The sequence below is a fragment of the Ciconia boyciana genome, unplaced genomic scaffold (assembly GCF_034638445.1).
Source record: "Ciconia boyciana unplaced genomic scaffold, ASM3463844v1 HiC_scaffold_38, whole genome shotgun sequence".
Lineage (NCBI taxonomy): Eukaryota > Metazoa > Chordata > Aves > Ciconiiformes > Ciconiidae > Ciconia > Ciconia boyciana.
In genome coordinates, this window is record NW_027328406.1 from 846,445 (window position 1) to 863,311 (window position 16,867).

At 52.1% G+C, this 16,867-nt stretch overlaps 1 gene segment (V, D, J or C); it reads left to right on the forward strand.

Annotated features, from left to right (window-relative positions):
• The first annotated feature begins 553 nt into the window (after nt 1–553).
• LOC140645783 (immunoglobulin gamma-1 heavy chain-like) overlaps nt 554–16,867 on the forward strand; it is a 143,377-nt gene continuing 127,063 nt past the window's right edge. Inside the window, 2 exon segments of the C gene segment in view lie at nt 554–656; nt 1,403–1,735. Of these exon segments, the coding sequence occupies nt 554–656; nt 1,403–1,735 (436 nt within the window).

The following is a 16,867-nucleotide window of genomic DNA, read 5'->3' on the forward strand; positions in this document are numbered from 1 at the left end:
GGGTCCTACCTGGCAGGGCTGCGAGGAGGAGGAGGAAGGTGGAGGGGGCCTGAGCTGGGATGTGTCCTGCTGGGGGGTCCTCTGGGCCCAGGGGGGCTCGAGTGGGTCAGGGGGATGGTGAAAGCAGAGGAGGGTGCGAGGGGGCTTGAGCAGCCCTGGCCGGCCCCCAGCCCTGTTTCCAGACCCCTGACCCAACCCTGGATCCCTTCCACGGAGCCCGGACCCCTGCCGTGAGCCTGGACCCCTTGCAATGAGCCTGGACCAGTGTCATCAGCTTGGACCCTGCACAGAGGGCTGGGGGCTGCCGGGCATCGCTGCCTCCCGCGGGGACACCGCTCGCCTGCGCTTTTCCTGCCCAGACACGGGGTCGGTGCCAGCAGCACCACCAGCACCACCAGCAGCTTTCGCGCAGTAGTAGGTGGCCGTGTCGTCGGCCCTGAGGCTGTTCATCTGCAGCGTGACCGTGCTCTGGGAGTTGTCCCTCGAGATGGTGAAGCGCCCTTGCACCGCCGGCGCGTAGTTTGTGCCACTACCACCAGTGTTAATTTGCGCGATGAACCGGATCCCCTTCCCGGGCGCCTGTCGCACCCATCCCATGCTGGTGCCGCTGAAGGTGAAGCCAGAGCCCTTGCAGAGGAGGCGCAGGGACCCCCCGGGTGTCTGGAGGCCCCCTCCGCACTCGACCAGCTGCACGGCCGCCCGCAGCCCTGGGGAGGGGCAGAAGAGGGGACCCCCCAGGTCCCTCTGTGCCTTGCTGCAGGCTGGCACCAGCTTCAGGGGAGCAAAGCTGGGGTGCAGGGGGGTTTGGGCACAGGAAGGGGTCTGGGCTCATTTCAGAGGTCCAGGTTTGGGCAGAGGTCCAGGCTCAGTGCAAGGGTTCGGGGCTCAAAGCAAAGGGTTTCTGCACTGTGCAGGGGTGCAGGCTGGGTGCAAGGGTCTGGGGTCGGGCAGAGGTTTTAGGCAGATGCTGAGAATGGGGAAAGAGCTCAGGGATGGCTGGGCTTGCTGCAAAGGCTCTGGGCTTGGTATAAACAGTCCAGGCTTGGTGCACGGGGTCCAGGCTCAGTGCAATGGGTCCGGGCTCAGGGCAGGGGTTCGGGCTCCGTGGAAGGGGTCCAGGGTTGGGTCAGGGGTCTGGAAACAGGGCTGGGGGCCGGCCAGGGCTGCTCAAGCCCCCTCACATCCTCCTCTGCTTTAACCATCCCCCTGACCCACTCGAGCCCCCCTGGGCACAGAGGACCCCCCAGCAGGACACATCCCAGCTCCGCCCCCCTCCACCTTCCTCCTCCTCCTCGCAGCCCTGCCAGGTAGGACCCGGCCCCGCTGACCCCCTCCCCGGGCGCGGATATGGGGGGCGATGCCGGGAGCGGGCGACTCAATTCTGTCTTTCCTCCTTCCGCAGGGCTGCGGGCGGCCGTGCAGCTGGTCGAGTCCGGAGGGGGCCTCCAGAAACCCGGGGGGTCCCTGACCCTCGTCTGCAAGGGCTCCGGCTTCACCTTCAGCAGCACCAGCATGGGATGGGTGCGACAGGCGCCCGGGAAGGGGCTCGAGTACGTCGCGAGTATTAGCAGCAGTGGTAGCACATACTACGCGTCGGCGGTCAAAGGGCGCTTCACCATCTCGAAGGACAACTCCCAGAGCACGGTCACGCTGCAGATGAACAGCCTCAGGGCCGACGACACGGCCACCTACTACTGCGCGAAAGCTGCTCACGGTGGCGCCGACGCTGTCTGCGGTTGGCAAAAAACCCTGCGTTAACTGGTTGTCCCCTGGGAGATGGAAGGCAGCGATGCTTGGCAGCTCTCAGCCCTCTTTGCTGCGCTTGAGCAGCTGCAGCCGGGCTTTGCTCAGAGCCCAGACGCTTTGCATGGCGCTCAAGATCTATTGCGTGGAGCCCAGACCCCTGCAAGGTGCCCAAGAGCCTTTACAGGGCACCCAAGTGCCCTTTGCATGGAGCCTGGACACTTTGCATAGCACCCAAGCACCCCTGGATGGAACCCAGGTCCTTGTTGTGAGCCCAAGTGCCCTTTGCATGGAGCCTAGACCCTTTGTGTAGCACCTGAGCACCCCTGCACGGAGCCCAGACCCTTGCAAGGTGCCCAAGAGCCTTTTCTGGGCACCCAAGCACCCTTTGCACAGAGGATGAGACCCTTTGCATGCAGCCCAGACCCTTTTCCGGGCACCCAAGCAGCCTTTGCACGGAGGATGAGACCCTTTGCATGGAGCCCAGACCCTTTTCTGGGCACCCAAGCACCCTTTGCACGGAGGATGAGAGCCTTTGCATGGTGCCCAGACTCTTCGCACGGAGGATGAGACCCTCGCATGGTGCACAAGAGCCTGTTAAGGAGCCGAGACTCTTGCAAAGCACCCAAGAGCCTTTGCAGGGCACCCAAGCACCCTTTGCATGGAGCCCAGACCCTTACAAAGCACCCAAGAGCCTTTACAGGGCACCCAACCGCCCTTTGTATGGAGCCCAGACACTTGCAAAGCACCCAAGCACCCTTGTGTGGTGCCCCAGAGCTATTGCATGGTGCCCAGACCCTTTGCGGGGCACCCAAGCACCCTTTGCACGGAGGATGAGACCCTCGCATGGTGCATAAGAGCCTGTCAAGGAGCCCAGACCCTTGCAAAGCACCCAAGCGCCCCTTGCATGGAGCCCAGACCCTTGCAAAGCACCCAAGTGCCCTTTGCGTGGACCTCAGATCCCTTGCAGGGCACCCAAGTGCCCTTTGTGTGGACCTCAGATCCCTTGCAGGGCACCCAAGTGCCCTTTGTGTGGACCTCAGATCCTTTGCAGGGCACCCAAGTGCCCTTTGCACGGAGGATGAGACCCTTGCATCGTGCATAAGAGCCTATCAAGGAGCCGGGACCCTTGCATAGCACCCAAGTGCCCTTTGCACGGACCCCAGACTCTTTGCAGGGCACCCGAGCACCCTTGCACGGTGCCCCAGAGCTATTGCACAGTGCCCAGACTCCTTGCATGGCACCCAAGCCTCCTTGCGTGGAGGAGGAGACCCTTGCAAAGCACCTTTACAGGGCACCCAAGCACCCTTTGCATGGAGCCCAGACCCTTACAAAGCACCCGAGCGCCTTTACAGGGCGCCCAAGCGCCCTTTGCACGGAGCCCAGATGTTTCGCACGGTGCCCAAGTGCTCTTTGGACACCACCAAAATGCCCTTGCACGGTGCCCAGACCTTTGCACAGAGCCTGAAGGTCTGTGCGCTGTGTCCCAAAAATCCATGGAAGATCTTCCCCAGGGACTCTTTGGCCACTTTTGCCCCGAATATGGAGATGCTTTTGCCATTTATGGCAAGCTTTGCTGAAATCTGGGGATGTTTTGCACTTTAGGGCCATTCTCGACCCAGACCCGGGCAGGCTTTGCCCGGTCGGACCAGTTTTGCCCCAGACCCGGGCAGGCTTTGCCCGGTCGGACCAGTTTTGCCCCAGACCCGGGCAGGCTTTGCCCGGTCGGACCAGTTTTGCCCCAGACCCGGGCAGGCTTTGCCCGGTCGGACCAGTTTTGCCCCAGACCCGGGCAGGCTTTGCCCGGTCGGACCAGTTTTGCCCCAGACCCGGGCAGGCTTTGCCCGGTCGGACCAGTTTTGCCCCAGACCCGGGCAGGCTTTGCCCGGTCGGACCAGTTTTGCCCCAGACCCGGGCAGGCTTTGCCCGGTCGGACCAGTTTTGCCCCAGACCCGGGCAGGCTTTGCCCGGTCGGACCAGTTTTGCCCCAGACCCGGGCAGGCTTTGCCCGTTTGGACCAGTTTTGCCCCAAACCCGGGCAGGCTTTGCCCGTTTGGACCAGTTTTGCCCCAGACCCGGGCAGGCTTTGCCCATTTGGACCAGTTTTGCCCCAGACCCGGGCAGGCTTTGCCTATAGGGGCAGTTTTGCCCAAATCTGGGCAGGCTTTGGCTCTCAGGGCCACTTTTGCCCCAAATCTGGGAATGCTTTTCATTTTATGACCATTTTTGCCCTAAATATGGGGATATTTTTCCCTTTTGGCCATTTTTGCCCCAAAATCTGGGCATGCTTTACCCTTTAGAACTATTGATGCTGTAAGTTTGGGGAAAGTTTTTGCCCTTTCTGGCTAGTTTGGCTCCAAATTAGGGAGCGCTTTGGCCCTATATGGCTATTTTCCCCTAAATATTGGCATTTCTCTGCCTTCTGTGGCCATTTTTGCGCCAAGTCTGGGGATGTTTTGCCCTTGATGGCTAATTTTGCTCTGAATAAGAGCGTTTCGCTGCCTTTTATGGGCATTTTGGCCCCATAATGGGGATGTATTTACCCTTTACGGCTCTTTTAGCAACAAATTACGGGAAGGTTTTGATCTTCATGGCAGTTTTGACCCCAAAATTGGGATGCTTTTCCAATTTAGGGATGTTTTTGAGTGCGGAAGGGATGAGCTCAGCCTGTGGCTGAGCTCGGGTGTGTGGCCCCGCAGAGGAAGGGGGCTGTGTCAGGGGGATTTTGTGCCTCCCTGTGTCACCGTGGGTGCTGGTGATTGGTATTATAGTGCTGTTGACGCAGTGGTGCAAACAGTGACAAAAACGCTGCTTTTCCCCTTTCTGGCCCCTTCTGCAGCCAATCTGGGGATGCTTTTGCCCTTTACGGCCCTTTTTGCCCTAAGGATGGGGAAGCTTTTGCCTTCCAGCTCCTTCTGCTCCAAATACGGCAATGCGTCTTGTATTTAGAGACAGTTTTGCCCCAAACCTGGGGATGGTTTTCTCCTTTATGGCCATTTTTGGACCTGATAAGAAGAGGCCTTTGCCCTCTCTTGCCAGCTGAGCAGAAATCTGGGGGTGTTTGATGTGGCAGGGTCATGATTGCCCCAACTATGGGGTCAAATTTGCTCTTTATGGACATTTTTGCCCCAAGGATTGGCATTTCTCTGCATTTGAGGATCATTTTCCCACATCTGTGGGGATCTTTTGCACCTTATGCTCATTTTTGGCATGAGTGGAGGCATGTTTTGCCTCCTGTGGCCAGTTTTTCCCTAAATCTGGGGATGCTTTTACCCTTTATAGGTATTTTTGCCCCTAATGTGGGGCTGTTTTTCCCTTTGAGGGGCTTTTTGGGGTGTGGGAGGAACGAGCTCAGCCTGTGGCCGCTCGGGCGTGCGGCCCCGCAGAGGCAGGAGCTGCGCTGGGGGATTTTGTGCCCCCCTGTGTCACCGTGGATAGTGCTGGTGGTGGTTGGGCTGCTACTTATCACGGTGGTGCAGGGGGTGACAAAAACGGTGCTGGGGCTCAGCTCGGCTCCCGGCAGCGGCTGCGCCCGGGGGGGCCTTTCCCGGGGGACCAGCCCCCGCTTGTGCCCTCTGCCCCTTCCTGCCCACTGCTGCAGCAAACCTGGGGATGCTTTTGCCCTTTATGGCCGTTTTTGCTGGAAAGCTGGAGAGGTTTTCCCTTTTACAACTTCTTTTCCCTAAATATTCGCATGCTTTTGCCCTGTTGATCCAAGTCTGTTGCAGTTCTGGGCGTGTTTTGCCCTTTATTGCCAATTTCACCCCACATCTGCCAATCTTTTACATTTAAGTCCAGTTTTGCTCAGAATATGGGGATGCTCTGGGATTTTCTGCCCAGTTTTTCACTAACTATTGAGATGCTTTACCTTTTGTGTTCAGTTTTGCCCCGATCTGGGGATGTTTCATCCCCTATGGCCAGTTCTGCATGAAATCTGGGAATGTTTTGCCTTTCATGTCCTGTTTTGCCCCAAATCCCGGGATGTCTTGCCTTTTGTGCCCAGTTTAGCCCAGAGATGCCCATCCTCTTGTGTTTGATGACAATTTTCCCCATCTATTAGGATGCTTTTGCATTTCTAGCCAGTTCTGCCACAAGCCTGAAGATGTTTTGCATTTTTAATGCCTTTTTTGCCCCAATACGAGGATGGTTTTGCCCTTTATTCCCAGTTCTGCCCAACACTGGGGATGCTTTTTCCTTCTGTGGTGATTTCTGCAGGAATTCTGGGGTTATTTTTTGCTTTTAGGGGCATTTTGGGGACACGAGGGGGACAAGCTCAGCCTGTGGCTGATGATATGAGGATGCTCTTCCTTTTATGAGCATTTTTGCCCTAAATCCCAGCATCTTTTGCCCTTTAATGTCAATTTTGCAGCAAATCTGGCCATGTTCTGCCTCTTATGGCTGATTTGGCCCAAACCTGGGGGATCCTTGTTCCCTTGGTGCCTTTTTTTGCACCAAGTGTGGGGCTGTTTGTGCCGTTTGTGCCCTTTTCCCCTTTCTGGCCAGGGTTGCCGTGAGTCCTGGGCCGTTTTGCCCTTGATGGTCATGGTTTGCACCGAACGTGGGGATGCTTTTCCTGCTTGGACCATTTTTGCCCTCCCTCTGGGAATGCTGGAGCTTTTGGGGCATGTTCTGCAGCCCCTGTGGCGATGTTTTGCCTCTTGGGGCCATTTTTGCCCCAAAGCTGGGGAGCTTTTCCTTTTCAGCAGCATTTTTGTCTTCAATACGGGCTGGCTGTTGCCTTTCATGGGCATTTCTGTAGCAGGTGTTGGGATGTTTTGCCCTCTGTTGCCCTTTTTGTCCAAACTCTGTGCATTCTTTGGGCTGGTACGCTAAGATTTTGCTCAAACCTTGGGATGTTTTGCCTTTGATGTCCAGTTTTGCCCCAAATCAAGGCAGGCCTTGCTCTTTATGGCCAATATTTCTCCCAAATGGGAGTATTTTTCCCGTACCTGCCTGTTTTTACAGCAAATCAGGGGATTTCTTGCCGTTTATCGCCTTTTTTCCCTATGTATGAGGATGTTTTTGCATCTTATTCCCAGTGTTGATGGAAAAGGGGGAATGTTTTGCCCTCTAAGTGCATTTTTTTCAAGAGAGAGGAGGATGGTGTTCCTTTTCTGACCATTTTTCCCCTAGAAATGGGGATGCTTTTGCTCCTTATGGATGTTTTAGCAACTCTGGGGTGGTTTTGCACTTTCATTCTAGTTTTTCAGGAAACCTGGGATTATTTTTTGCTTTTAGGGGCATTTTGGGACACAAGAGGGCTGAGCTCAGCCTGTGGCTGCTCGGGCGTGCGGCCCCGTAAAGGAGGGGGCTGCGCCGGGGGGATTTTGTGCCTCCCTGTGTCACCGTGGGTGCTGGCAGTGGTTATGCTGTGGGTTGGGGTGCCACAGTGCTGCAGGCAGTGACAAAAACTGCTTCTCCCTTTTCTGGCCACTTCCGGACCAAATTTAGCGATGGGGTTTTTTGTATGTGTTTTTCCCTAAATATTGGGATGCAATTGAGCATTTTTGTTGGAAATCTGGGCTTTTGTGCCCCCTGTGTCAGCTTGGGTGCTGGTGGTTGGGCTGGTGTTCATGTCAGGGTGGTGCAGGGGGTGACAAAAACGGTGCTGGGGCTCAGCTCGGCTCCCGGCAGCGGCTGCGCCCGGGGGGGCCTTTCCCGGGGGACCAGCCCCCGCTTGTGCCCTCTGCCCCTTCCTGCCCACTGCTGCAGCAAACCTGGGGATGCTTTGCCCTTTATGGCCATTTCTGCACCAAATCAGCGGATGGTTTTCCTTTGACAACCATTTTTGTGTAAATCTGCGCATCTTTTGCCCTTTATTGCCACTTTTTCCCCACCTAGGAGACGCTTTTGCCTTTTAGCTCCATGCCTGCTGCCCACGTGGGGATGTTTTGCCTCTCAAGGACAGTTTTGCCCCATTACGAGGATTCTTTGGTCGTTTTTGGTCGTATTTGCAGCAAACGCGGGGTTATTTTGCATTTCATGGCCATTGTAGCCCCAAACCGGACAGGCTTTTGCCTTTATGCAAATTTATCTGCAGCAAATATGGGATGTTTTTTGTACCTTCTGCAGAGTTTTGCCCTAAATCTGGGAGTGTTTTGCCTTTCCGTGCAGTTTTGTCCCACTGCTGGGGATGTTTTTCCTCTGTGGCTGCTTTTGCATCAAACCTGGGGATGTTCTGACTTTTCTGTCCAGTTTTGCCCCAGCCCTGGCAAGGTTCTGCCTTTTGCTCGTATGTGCAGGACACAGGGGCATGTTTTCCCTTTTCTCCCCGTTTTGCCCCAGGCCTGGGGATGTTTTGCCTTTTGGGGACAGTTTTACCCCAGATGTGCCCAGGCTTTTTTATTTAAGAGCCATTGTTTCCCAAAATTTGAAGATGCTTTTGCATTTAGAGCCCGTCCTGCAACAACTGTAGGGATGTTTTACCTTTTAATGCCATTTCAACCCCAAATACGAGGATGCTTTTCCACTTTCTCCCCAGTTCTGCCCAACTCTAGGGATGCTTTTTCCTTCTATGTTGATTTTTGCAGCAAAGCTGGGGATGTTTTGCCTCTCATGCCCAGTTTTGCCTGAAAGATGGGGATATTTTGCCCTTTATGTGTAGTTTTACCCCAATTATCACAATGGTTTTTTATCTTCCAGGTAGTTTTGCCAAAAAACTGGGAGCGTTTGTTCCTTTATGGCCACTTTTGCCCAACTGTGTGGATGTTCTGCAGGTTTTGGGAATGTTTTTGCCCTTTTGGGGTCATTTTTGGGTGCCAGAGGGATGAGCTCAGCCTGTGGCTGCTCAGGCGTGCGGCCCCGCAGAGGAGGGGGCTGCATTGGGGAGAATTTGTGCCTCCTTGTGTCACCGTGGGTAGTGCTGGTGCTGGTTGGGCTACTACTTATCACGGTGGTGCAGGCAATGACAAAAACTCTGCTGGGGCTCAGCTCGGCTCCCGGCAGCGGCTGCGCCCGGGGGGGCCTTTCCCGGGGGACCAGCCCCCGCTTGTGCCCTCTGCCCCTTCCTGCCCACTCCCCAGTGACAATGCGGATGCTGTGGCTTTTATGGCGGTTTCTGCACCAGCTGTGGGGATATTTTTAACTTTAGGATGAGTTTTGTGGAAATCTGGGCATGTTTTTTGCACTTTGTTGTCAATTTTTTAACAAATCTGGGGATATTCTGCCCTGTTTCGCTAAGTTTTTCCAAGTCTGGGCATGCTTTGGCTCTTTGGGCCATTCTGAACCCAAATCTGGACATCATTTTGGTCTTCGGCTCATTCTCGACCCAAACCTGGACGTGCTTTGGCTCTCAGGTGCAGTTGTGCTGAAAATATGGGAATACCTTGCCTTTTATTGCCAGTTTTTTCCCAACTCAGGGCATGTTTCTCTATTTATGGCCAGTTCCAGCTGCAATCTGGCTCTGTTTTCCCTACCTGCCGGCTTTTACTGCAAATTGGGGGATGTCTTTTTGCTTATGGCCATTTTTCCCTCGGTCTGCGGAAGTTTCTGCTTCTTATTGCCAGGGTTGCCTGAAACAGGGGAATGTTTTGCCCTCTAAGGGCATTTTTTCACGAAATATGAGGATGGTTTTCCTTTTACGAGCATTTTTCCCCTAAAACTGGGGATGCTTTGGCTCCCTATGGACATTTTAGCAAATCTGGGGATGGTTTAGGTTCATTTTTGCCCAAAATTTGAGGATGGTTTTGCATTTAGAGCCCATTCTACAACAAATGTAGGCATGTTTTGCCTTTTACTGCCTTTTTCACCCCCAATACGAGGATGCTTTTGCCCTTTCTCCCCACTTTTGACCAAATCTCGGGATGTTTTTCCCTTCTACGGTGATTTTTGCAGCAAATCTGGGGTGTTTTGCAGTTTCTGCCCAGTTTTGGAGAAAATCTGGGGGTATATTTTGCTTTTCGGGACATTTTGGGACACGAGAGGGACGAGCCCAGCATATTCCTGCCCACTGCTGCAGCAAACCTGGGGATGCTTTTGCCCTTTATGGCCATTTCTGCTCTAAATCTGGGCATGGTTTTCCTTTGACAACCATTTTTGCCCTAAATCTGGGCATGTTTTGCTCTTCATTATCATGTTTGCAGCAAACGTGGGGATAGTTTGCCCTTTTTTCCCAATTTTGCAGCAAATCTGGGCATTTTTTCCCTTTCTTGCCAATTTCACCCCCAATCTGGGGATGGTTTATGTTGAAGTGCAGTTGTGCTCCAAAGATGGGCATTTTTTGCCCTTTCGGTCTATTTTTGCACCACTGTGGGGATGCTTTGACCCGTTATGGCCAGTTGCACCCCAAAATGGGGATGCTTTGGGCTTTTCTGCCCAGTTTCTCAGGAAGCCTTGGGACGCTTTGCCTTTTCTCTCCAGTTTTTGCCCCAAAGCTGCACACATTTTGCTCTTTGTGGCCATTGTTGCCCCTAACGTGGCCATGCTTTGGGCTTCTGTGCCCATTTTTTTTCAGGAGATCGTGGGATTTTGCCTTTTCGGTGCAGTTTTGTCCCACTGCTGGGGATGTTTTTCCTCTGTGGCTGCTTTTGCATGAGATCTGGGGGCGTTTTTCCTTTTCTGTCCAGTTTTGCCCCAGCCCTGGCAAGGTTCTGCCTTTTGCTCGTATGTGCAGGACACAGGGGCATGTTTTCCCTTTTCTCCCCGTTTTGCCCCAGGCCTGGGGATGTTTTGCCTTTTGGGGACAGTTTTACCCCAGATGTGCCCAGGCTTTTTTATTTAAGAGCCATTGTTTCCCAAATGTTGAAGATGCTTTTGCATTTAGAGCCCGTCCTGCAACAACTGTAGGGATGTTTTACCTTTTAATGCCATTTCAACCCCAAATACGAGGATGCTTTTGCCCTTTCTCCCCAGTTCTGCCCAACTCTAGGGATGCTTTTTCCTTTGATGTTGATTTTTGCAGCAAAGCTGGGGATGTTTTGCAATTTGTGCCCAGTTTTGGAGCACTTCTGGGGTGATATTCTGCTTTTACGGGCATTTTGAGACATGAGAGGGCTGAGCTCAACCTCTGGCCGCTCGGGCGTGCGGCCCCGCAGAGGAGGGGGCTGCGCCGGGGAGATTTTGTAGCCGCCTGTATCACGGTGGGTGTTGCTTTAGTGCTGGTTGGGGTAGTTATGCTTGTGCTGTGTATCACGGTGGTGCAGGCAATGACAAAAACTCTGCTGGGGCTCAGCTCCGCTCCCGGCAGCGGCTGCGCCCGGGGGGGCCTTTCCCGGGGGACCAGCCCCCGCTTGTGCCCTCTGCCCCTTCCTGCCCAGGTCTGCAGTGAAAATGCTGATTATTTGCCTTTTATGGCCACTTTTGCCCCAAATATGAGCTGTGTGAGATGCTTTTGGCTTGTAGGGCCAGTTCTTCAGCTAATAGGGGAAGTTTTCCCTCTTAGTCACCGTTTTGCCCCACAGATGGGCATGTTGAGTTCTTTCTGTCCATGGGTGCAGCACATCGGGGGCTGTTTTGCCCTTGATGCCCACTTTGGCCCCAACGAGGGCCATGCTTGGGGCTTTGACAACCATTGGTGCCCCAAATGTGGGGATTCCCCTGCCACGCAGGGCCATTTCTTGCCAAGAGTTGGGATGCTTTTCCCTTCATGGCCCGGTTTTGCCCAGACGTGGCCATGCTTTGGTCCTTTAGGCCCAGTTTTCCCAGAAAGTCTGGGGCTGTTTTGCCTTCAAGTCCAGTTTTCCTCCAAGATGGGCATCTTTTCCCTCAGTGTCTGGTTTTGGTGTGAGGCTGGGGATGTTTTGCACTTTAGGGCCAATTTTGCCCAGACCTGGCGATGCTTTAGCCCTTGATCGTGGGCTTTGCATCAAATCTAGTCCTTTTTTCATGTTCTGGCCATTTCTCCCCAAATATGAGAATGCTTTTGCTTCTTATGTGCAGCCTTGCATGAAATATTGGATTTTTTGCCTTTTCTGGCCATTTTTTGCAACAATGAAGATGGTATTAATTTTAGCAGCTTTTTTCCCCTAAAGATGGAGATGCTTTTCCACTTTCTGGACATTTTTTCTCCAACTCTGGAATGTTTTTGCATTCTTAAGGGCCACATTAGGCTCAAATGATGATGTATTTTTTGCTTTTATGGGCATTTTGGGTGCGGGAGGGATGAGCTCAGCCTGTGGCTGCTCGGGCGTGCGGCCCCGCAGGGGAGGGGGCTGCGCCGGGGAGATTTTGTGCCTCCCTGTGTCACCGTGGGTGCTGGTGGTGGTTGTGCTGTGGGTTGGGGTGCCACAGTGCTGCAGGCAGTGACAAAAACTGCTTCTCCCCTTTCTGGCCACTTCTGGACCAAATATGGGGATGGGGTTTTTGTACAAGTTTTTTTCCCTAAATATTGGGATACTTTTGCCCTTTTTTTCCCAATTTTGTAGCAAATCTGGCATATTTTTCTCTTTATTGAAAATTCTGCCCCAAGTCTAGGGATGGTTGATGTTGAAGTGCAGTTGTGCTCCAAAGATGGGCATTTTTTGCCCTTCAGTCTATTTTTTCACCACTGTGGGGATGCTTTGACCCTTTATGGCCTCTTGCACCCCAAAATGGGGATGCTTTGGGCTTTTCTGCCCAGTTTCTCAGGAAGCCTTGGGATGCATTAACTTTTATCTCCGGATTTTGCCCAAAACTGTGCGTATTTTGCTGCTTCTGTCTATTTTTGCCCCTAACGTGGCCATGCTTTGGGCTTCTATTCCCATTTTTTTTCAGGAGATCGTGGGATTTTGCCTTTTCGGTGCAGTTTTGTCCCACTGCTGGGGATGTTTTTCCTCTGTGGCTGCTTTTGCATCAAATCTGGGGATGTTCTGACTTTTCTGTCCAGTTTTGCCCCAGCCCTGGCAAGGTTCTGCCTTTTGCTCGTATGTGCAGGACACAGGGGCATGTTTTCCCTTTTCTCCCCGTTTTGCCCCAGGCCTGGGGATGTTTTGCCTTTTGGGGACAGTTTTACCCCAGATGTGCCCAGGCTTTTTTATTTAAGAGCCATTTTTGCCCAAAATTTGAAGATGCTTTTGCATTTAGAGCCCGTCCTGCAACAACTGTAGGGATGTTTTACATTTAATGCCATTTCAACCCCAAATACGAGGATGCTTTTGCCCTTTCTCCCCACTTTTGACCACCTCTAGGGATGCTTTTTCCTTCGATGTTGATTTTTGCAGAAAATCTGGGATGTTTTGCACTTTGTGCCCATATTTGTAGAAATTCTGGGGTGATATTCTGCTTTTATGGGCATTTTGAGACATGAGAGGGCTGAGCTCAGCCTGTGGCCGCTCGGGTGTGCGGCCCCGCAGAGGAGGGGGCTGCGCCGGGGGGATTTTGTAGCCGCCTGTATCACGGTGGGTGTTGCTTGTAGTGCTGATTTCGGTGGTTATGGTTGTGCTGTGTATCACGGTGGTGCAGGCAATGACAAAAACTCTGCTGGGGCTCAGCTCCGCTCCCGGCAGCGGCTGCGCCCGGGGGGGCCTTTCCCGGGGGACCAGCCCCCGCTTGTGCCCTCTTCCTCTTCCTCCACACTTCCACAGCAATTTTGCGGATGTTTTTCTCCTTTGTGGCCCATTTTGCAGCCAATCTGGGGAAGTTTTGCCTCTTAGTACGGTTTTTCTCCCCAGCTATGGGTATCTTATGCCCTTTATGACCAGATTTGTTCCAACTATGAGAATCCTTTTTCTTTCTAATATCATTTTTGCCTAAAGTGGTGATGCCTTCGTTTTTAGCACCATTTTTGCCCTCCATCTGGCCATGTTTTACCCTTCATTGTCTATTTTGCAGCGCCTGTGGGGATGTTTGTCCCTCCTTTGGCAAGTTTGCCCCAAATCTGGGCACGCTTTGCTTATTTGGGTCCGTTTTGACTCAAAATCTGGGGATGCTGTGGCTCTTACGGCCAGTTTGAGCCCACGTCTGCGGGTGCTTTTGCCCTTTATGAGTGATTTTGCACAAAATGGGGGTCTGTTTTTGTGGGTTATGTCCTTTTCCCTCTTCTGGCCAGTTTTAACCCCAAAAGGGGCATGTCTTGCTTCTACTACCGTTTTTGCTCCTGAAGATGGAGATGCTTTGGTTTTTACGGACATTTCTGTACCAATTATGGGATGTTTTTCTATTTGTGGCCAATTTGGCCCAAACATGACCATGCCTGGGGCTTTTCTGCCTGGTTTTGCCCCAAATCTGAGGACACGTTGCTCTTTGTGGCCATTTTTGCCCCTATTGTGGCCACGTTTTGGGCTTGTATACCCGTTTTCTTCAGCAGACCTTGGGATGCTTTACCCTTTATGTTCAGTTTTGCCCCGATCTGGGGATGTTTCATCCCCTATGGCCAGTTCTGCATGAGATCTGGGAATGTTTTGCCTTTCATGTCCTGTTTTGCCCCAAATCCCGGGATGTCTTGCCTTTTGTGCCCAGTTTAGCCCAGAGATGCCCATCCTCTTGTGTTTGATGACAATTTTCCCCAAATATCAGGATGCTTTTGAATTTCCAGCCAGGTCTGCAGCACCCCTGAGGATGTTTCCCCTTTTGATGCCATTTTTGCCCCCAATACGAGGATCCTTTTGCCCTTTCTCCCCAGTTCTGCCCAACTCTGGGGACGCTTTTTCCTTCTACGGTGATTTTTGCAGCAAAGCTGGGGATGTTTTGCCTCTTATGCCCAATTCTGCCTCAAAGATGGGGATTTTCTGCCCTTTATGTGCAGTTTTACCCCAAATATGGCAATGTTTTTTTCTCTTCCAGGTTTTTTTGCCCAAAATGTGGGGGCCTTTGGTCCTTTATGGCCACTGTTGCCCAAATCGGTGGATGTTCTGCACGTTATGAAAATTGTTGCCCAAACTATGGGAGTATTTTATTGTCCCAGTTGATTTTTCCCCAATTTGTGGATATTTTGCACTTCACGGCAACTTTTGTTGAAAATCTGGGGATATTTTGCATCTTATTGCCAATTTTGCTGGAAAGATGGGGATGGTTTGCCCTTTCTGGGCTTTCCCCCACCCAAAATATGGGGTTGCTCGTGTCCTTTATAACCCATTTGTCAGGAAAATCTGGCCATGTTCTGCCCCTTATGGCTGATTTGGCCCAAACCTGGGGGATCCTTGTTCCCTTGGTGCCTTTTTTTGCACCAAGTGTGGGGCTGTTTGTGCCGTTTGTGCCCTTTTCCCCTTTCTGGCCAGGGTTGCCGTGAGTCCTGGGCCGTTTTGCCCTTGATGGTCATGGTTTGCACCGAACGTGGGGATGCTTTTCCTGCTTGGACCATTTTTGCCCTCCCTCTGGGAATGCTGGAGCTTTTGGGGCATGTTCTGCAGCCCCTGTGGCGATGTTTTGCCTCTTGGGGCCATTTTTGCCCCAAAGCTGGGGAGCTTTTCCTTTTCAGCAGCATTTTTGTCTTCAATACGGGCTGGCTGTTGCCTTTCATGGGCATTTCTGTAGCAGGTGTTGGGATGTTTTGCCCTCTGTTGCCCTTTTTGTCCAAACTCTGTGCATTCTTTGGGCTGGTGCGCTAAGTTTTTGCTCAAACCTTGGGATGTTTTGCCTTTGATGTCCAGTTTTGCCCCAAATCAAGGCAGGCCTTGCTCTTTATGGCCCATTTTTCCCCAAAATGGGAGTATTTTTCCCGTACCTGCCTGTTTTTACAGCAAATCAGGGGATTTCTTGCAGTTTATCGCCTTTTTTCCCCATATATGAGGATGTTTTTCATTCTTATTCCCAGTGTTGCCTGAAAAATGGGAATGTTTTGTCCTCTAAGTGCATTTTTTCAAGCAATATGAGTATGGTTTTCGTTTGCTAACACCTTTTATTCTAGAAATGGGGATGCTTTTGCTCCTTATGGATGTTTTAGCAAATGTGGGGATGTTTTTCACTTTAGGGCCAATTTTGCCCAGACCTGGCGATGCTTTAGCCCTTGATCGTGGGCTTTGCATGAAATGTGGTGATTTTTTTCATGTTCTGGCCATTTCTCCCCAAATATGAGAATGCTTTTGCTTCTTATGTGCAGCCTTGCATGAAATATGGGCTATTTTGCCCTTTCTGGCCAGTTTTTGCAACACTGAGGATGATATTAATTTTAGCAGCTTTTTTCCCCTAAAGATGGAGATGCTTTTCCACTTTCTGGACATTTTTTCTCCAACTCTGGAATGTTTTTGCATTCTTAAGGGCCACATTAGGCTCAAATGATGATGTATTTTTTGCTTTTATGGGCATTTTGGGTGCGGGAGGGCTGAGCTCAGCCTGTGGCTGCTCGGGCGTGCGGCCCCGCAGGGGAGGGGGCTGCGCCGGGGAGATTTTGTGCCTCCCTGTGTCACCGTGGGTGCTGGTGGTGGTTGGGCTGTGGGTTGGGGTGCCACAGTGCTGCAGGCAGTGACAAAAACTGCTTCTCCCCTTTCTGGCCACTTCTGGACCAAATATGGGGATGGGGTTGTTTGTACAAGTGTTTTTCCCTAAATATTGGGATACTTTTGCCCTTTTTTTCCCAATTTTGTAGCAAATCTGGCATATTTTTCTCTTTATTGAAAATTCTGCCCCAAGTCTAGGGATGGTTGATGTTGAAGTGCAGTTGTGCTCCAAAGATGGGCATTTTTTGCCCTTTCGGTCTATTTTTGCACCACTGTGGGATGCTTTGGCCCTTTATGGCCAGTTGCACCCCAAAATGGGGATGCTTTGGGCTTTTCTGCCCAGTTTCTCAGGAAGCCTTGGGATGCATTAACTTTTATCTCCAGATTTTGCCCAAACCTGTGGGTATTTTGCTGCTTCTGTCTATTTTTGCCCCTAACGTGGCCATGCTTTGGGCTTCTGTGCCCATTTTTTTTCAGGAGATCGTGGGATTTTGCCTTTTCGGTGCAGTTTTGTCCCACTGCTGGGGATGTTTTTCCTCTGTGGCTGCTTTTGCATCAAATCTGGGGATGTTCTGACTTTTCTGTCCAGTTTTGCCCCAGCCCTGGCAAGGTTCTGCCTTTTGCTCGTATGTGCAGGACACAGGGGCATGTTTTCCCTTTTCTCCCCGTTTTGCCCCAGGCCTGGGGATGTTTTGCCTTTTGGGGACAGTTTTACCCCAGATGTGCCCCGGCTTTTTTTATTTAAGACCCATTTTTGCCTAAATTTTGAAGATGGTTTTGCATTTAGAGCCCGTCCTGCCACAAGTGCAAGGATGTTTCACTTGGAATGCCATTTT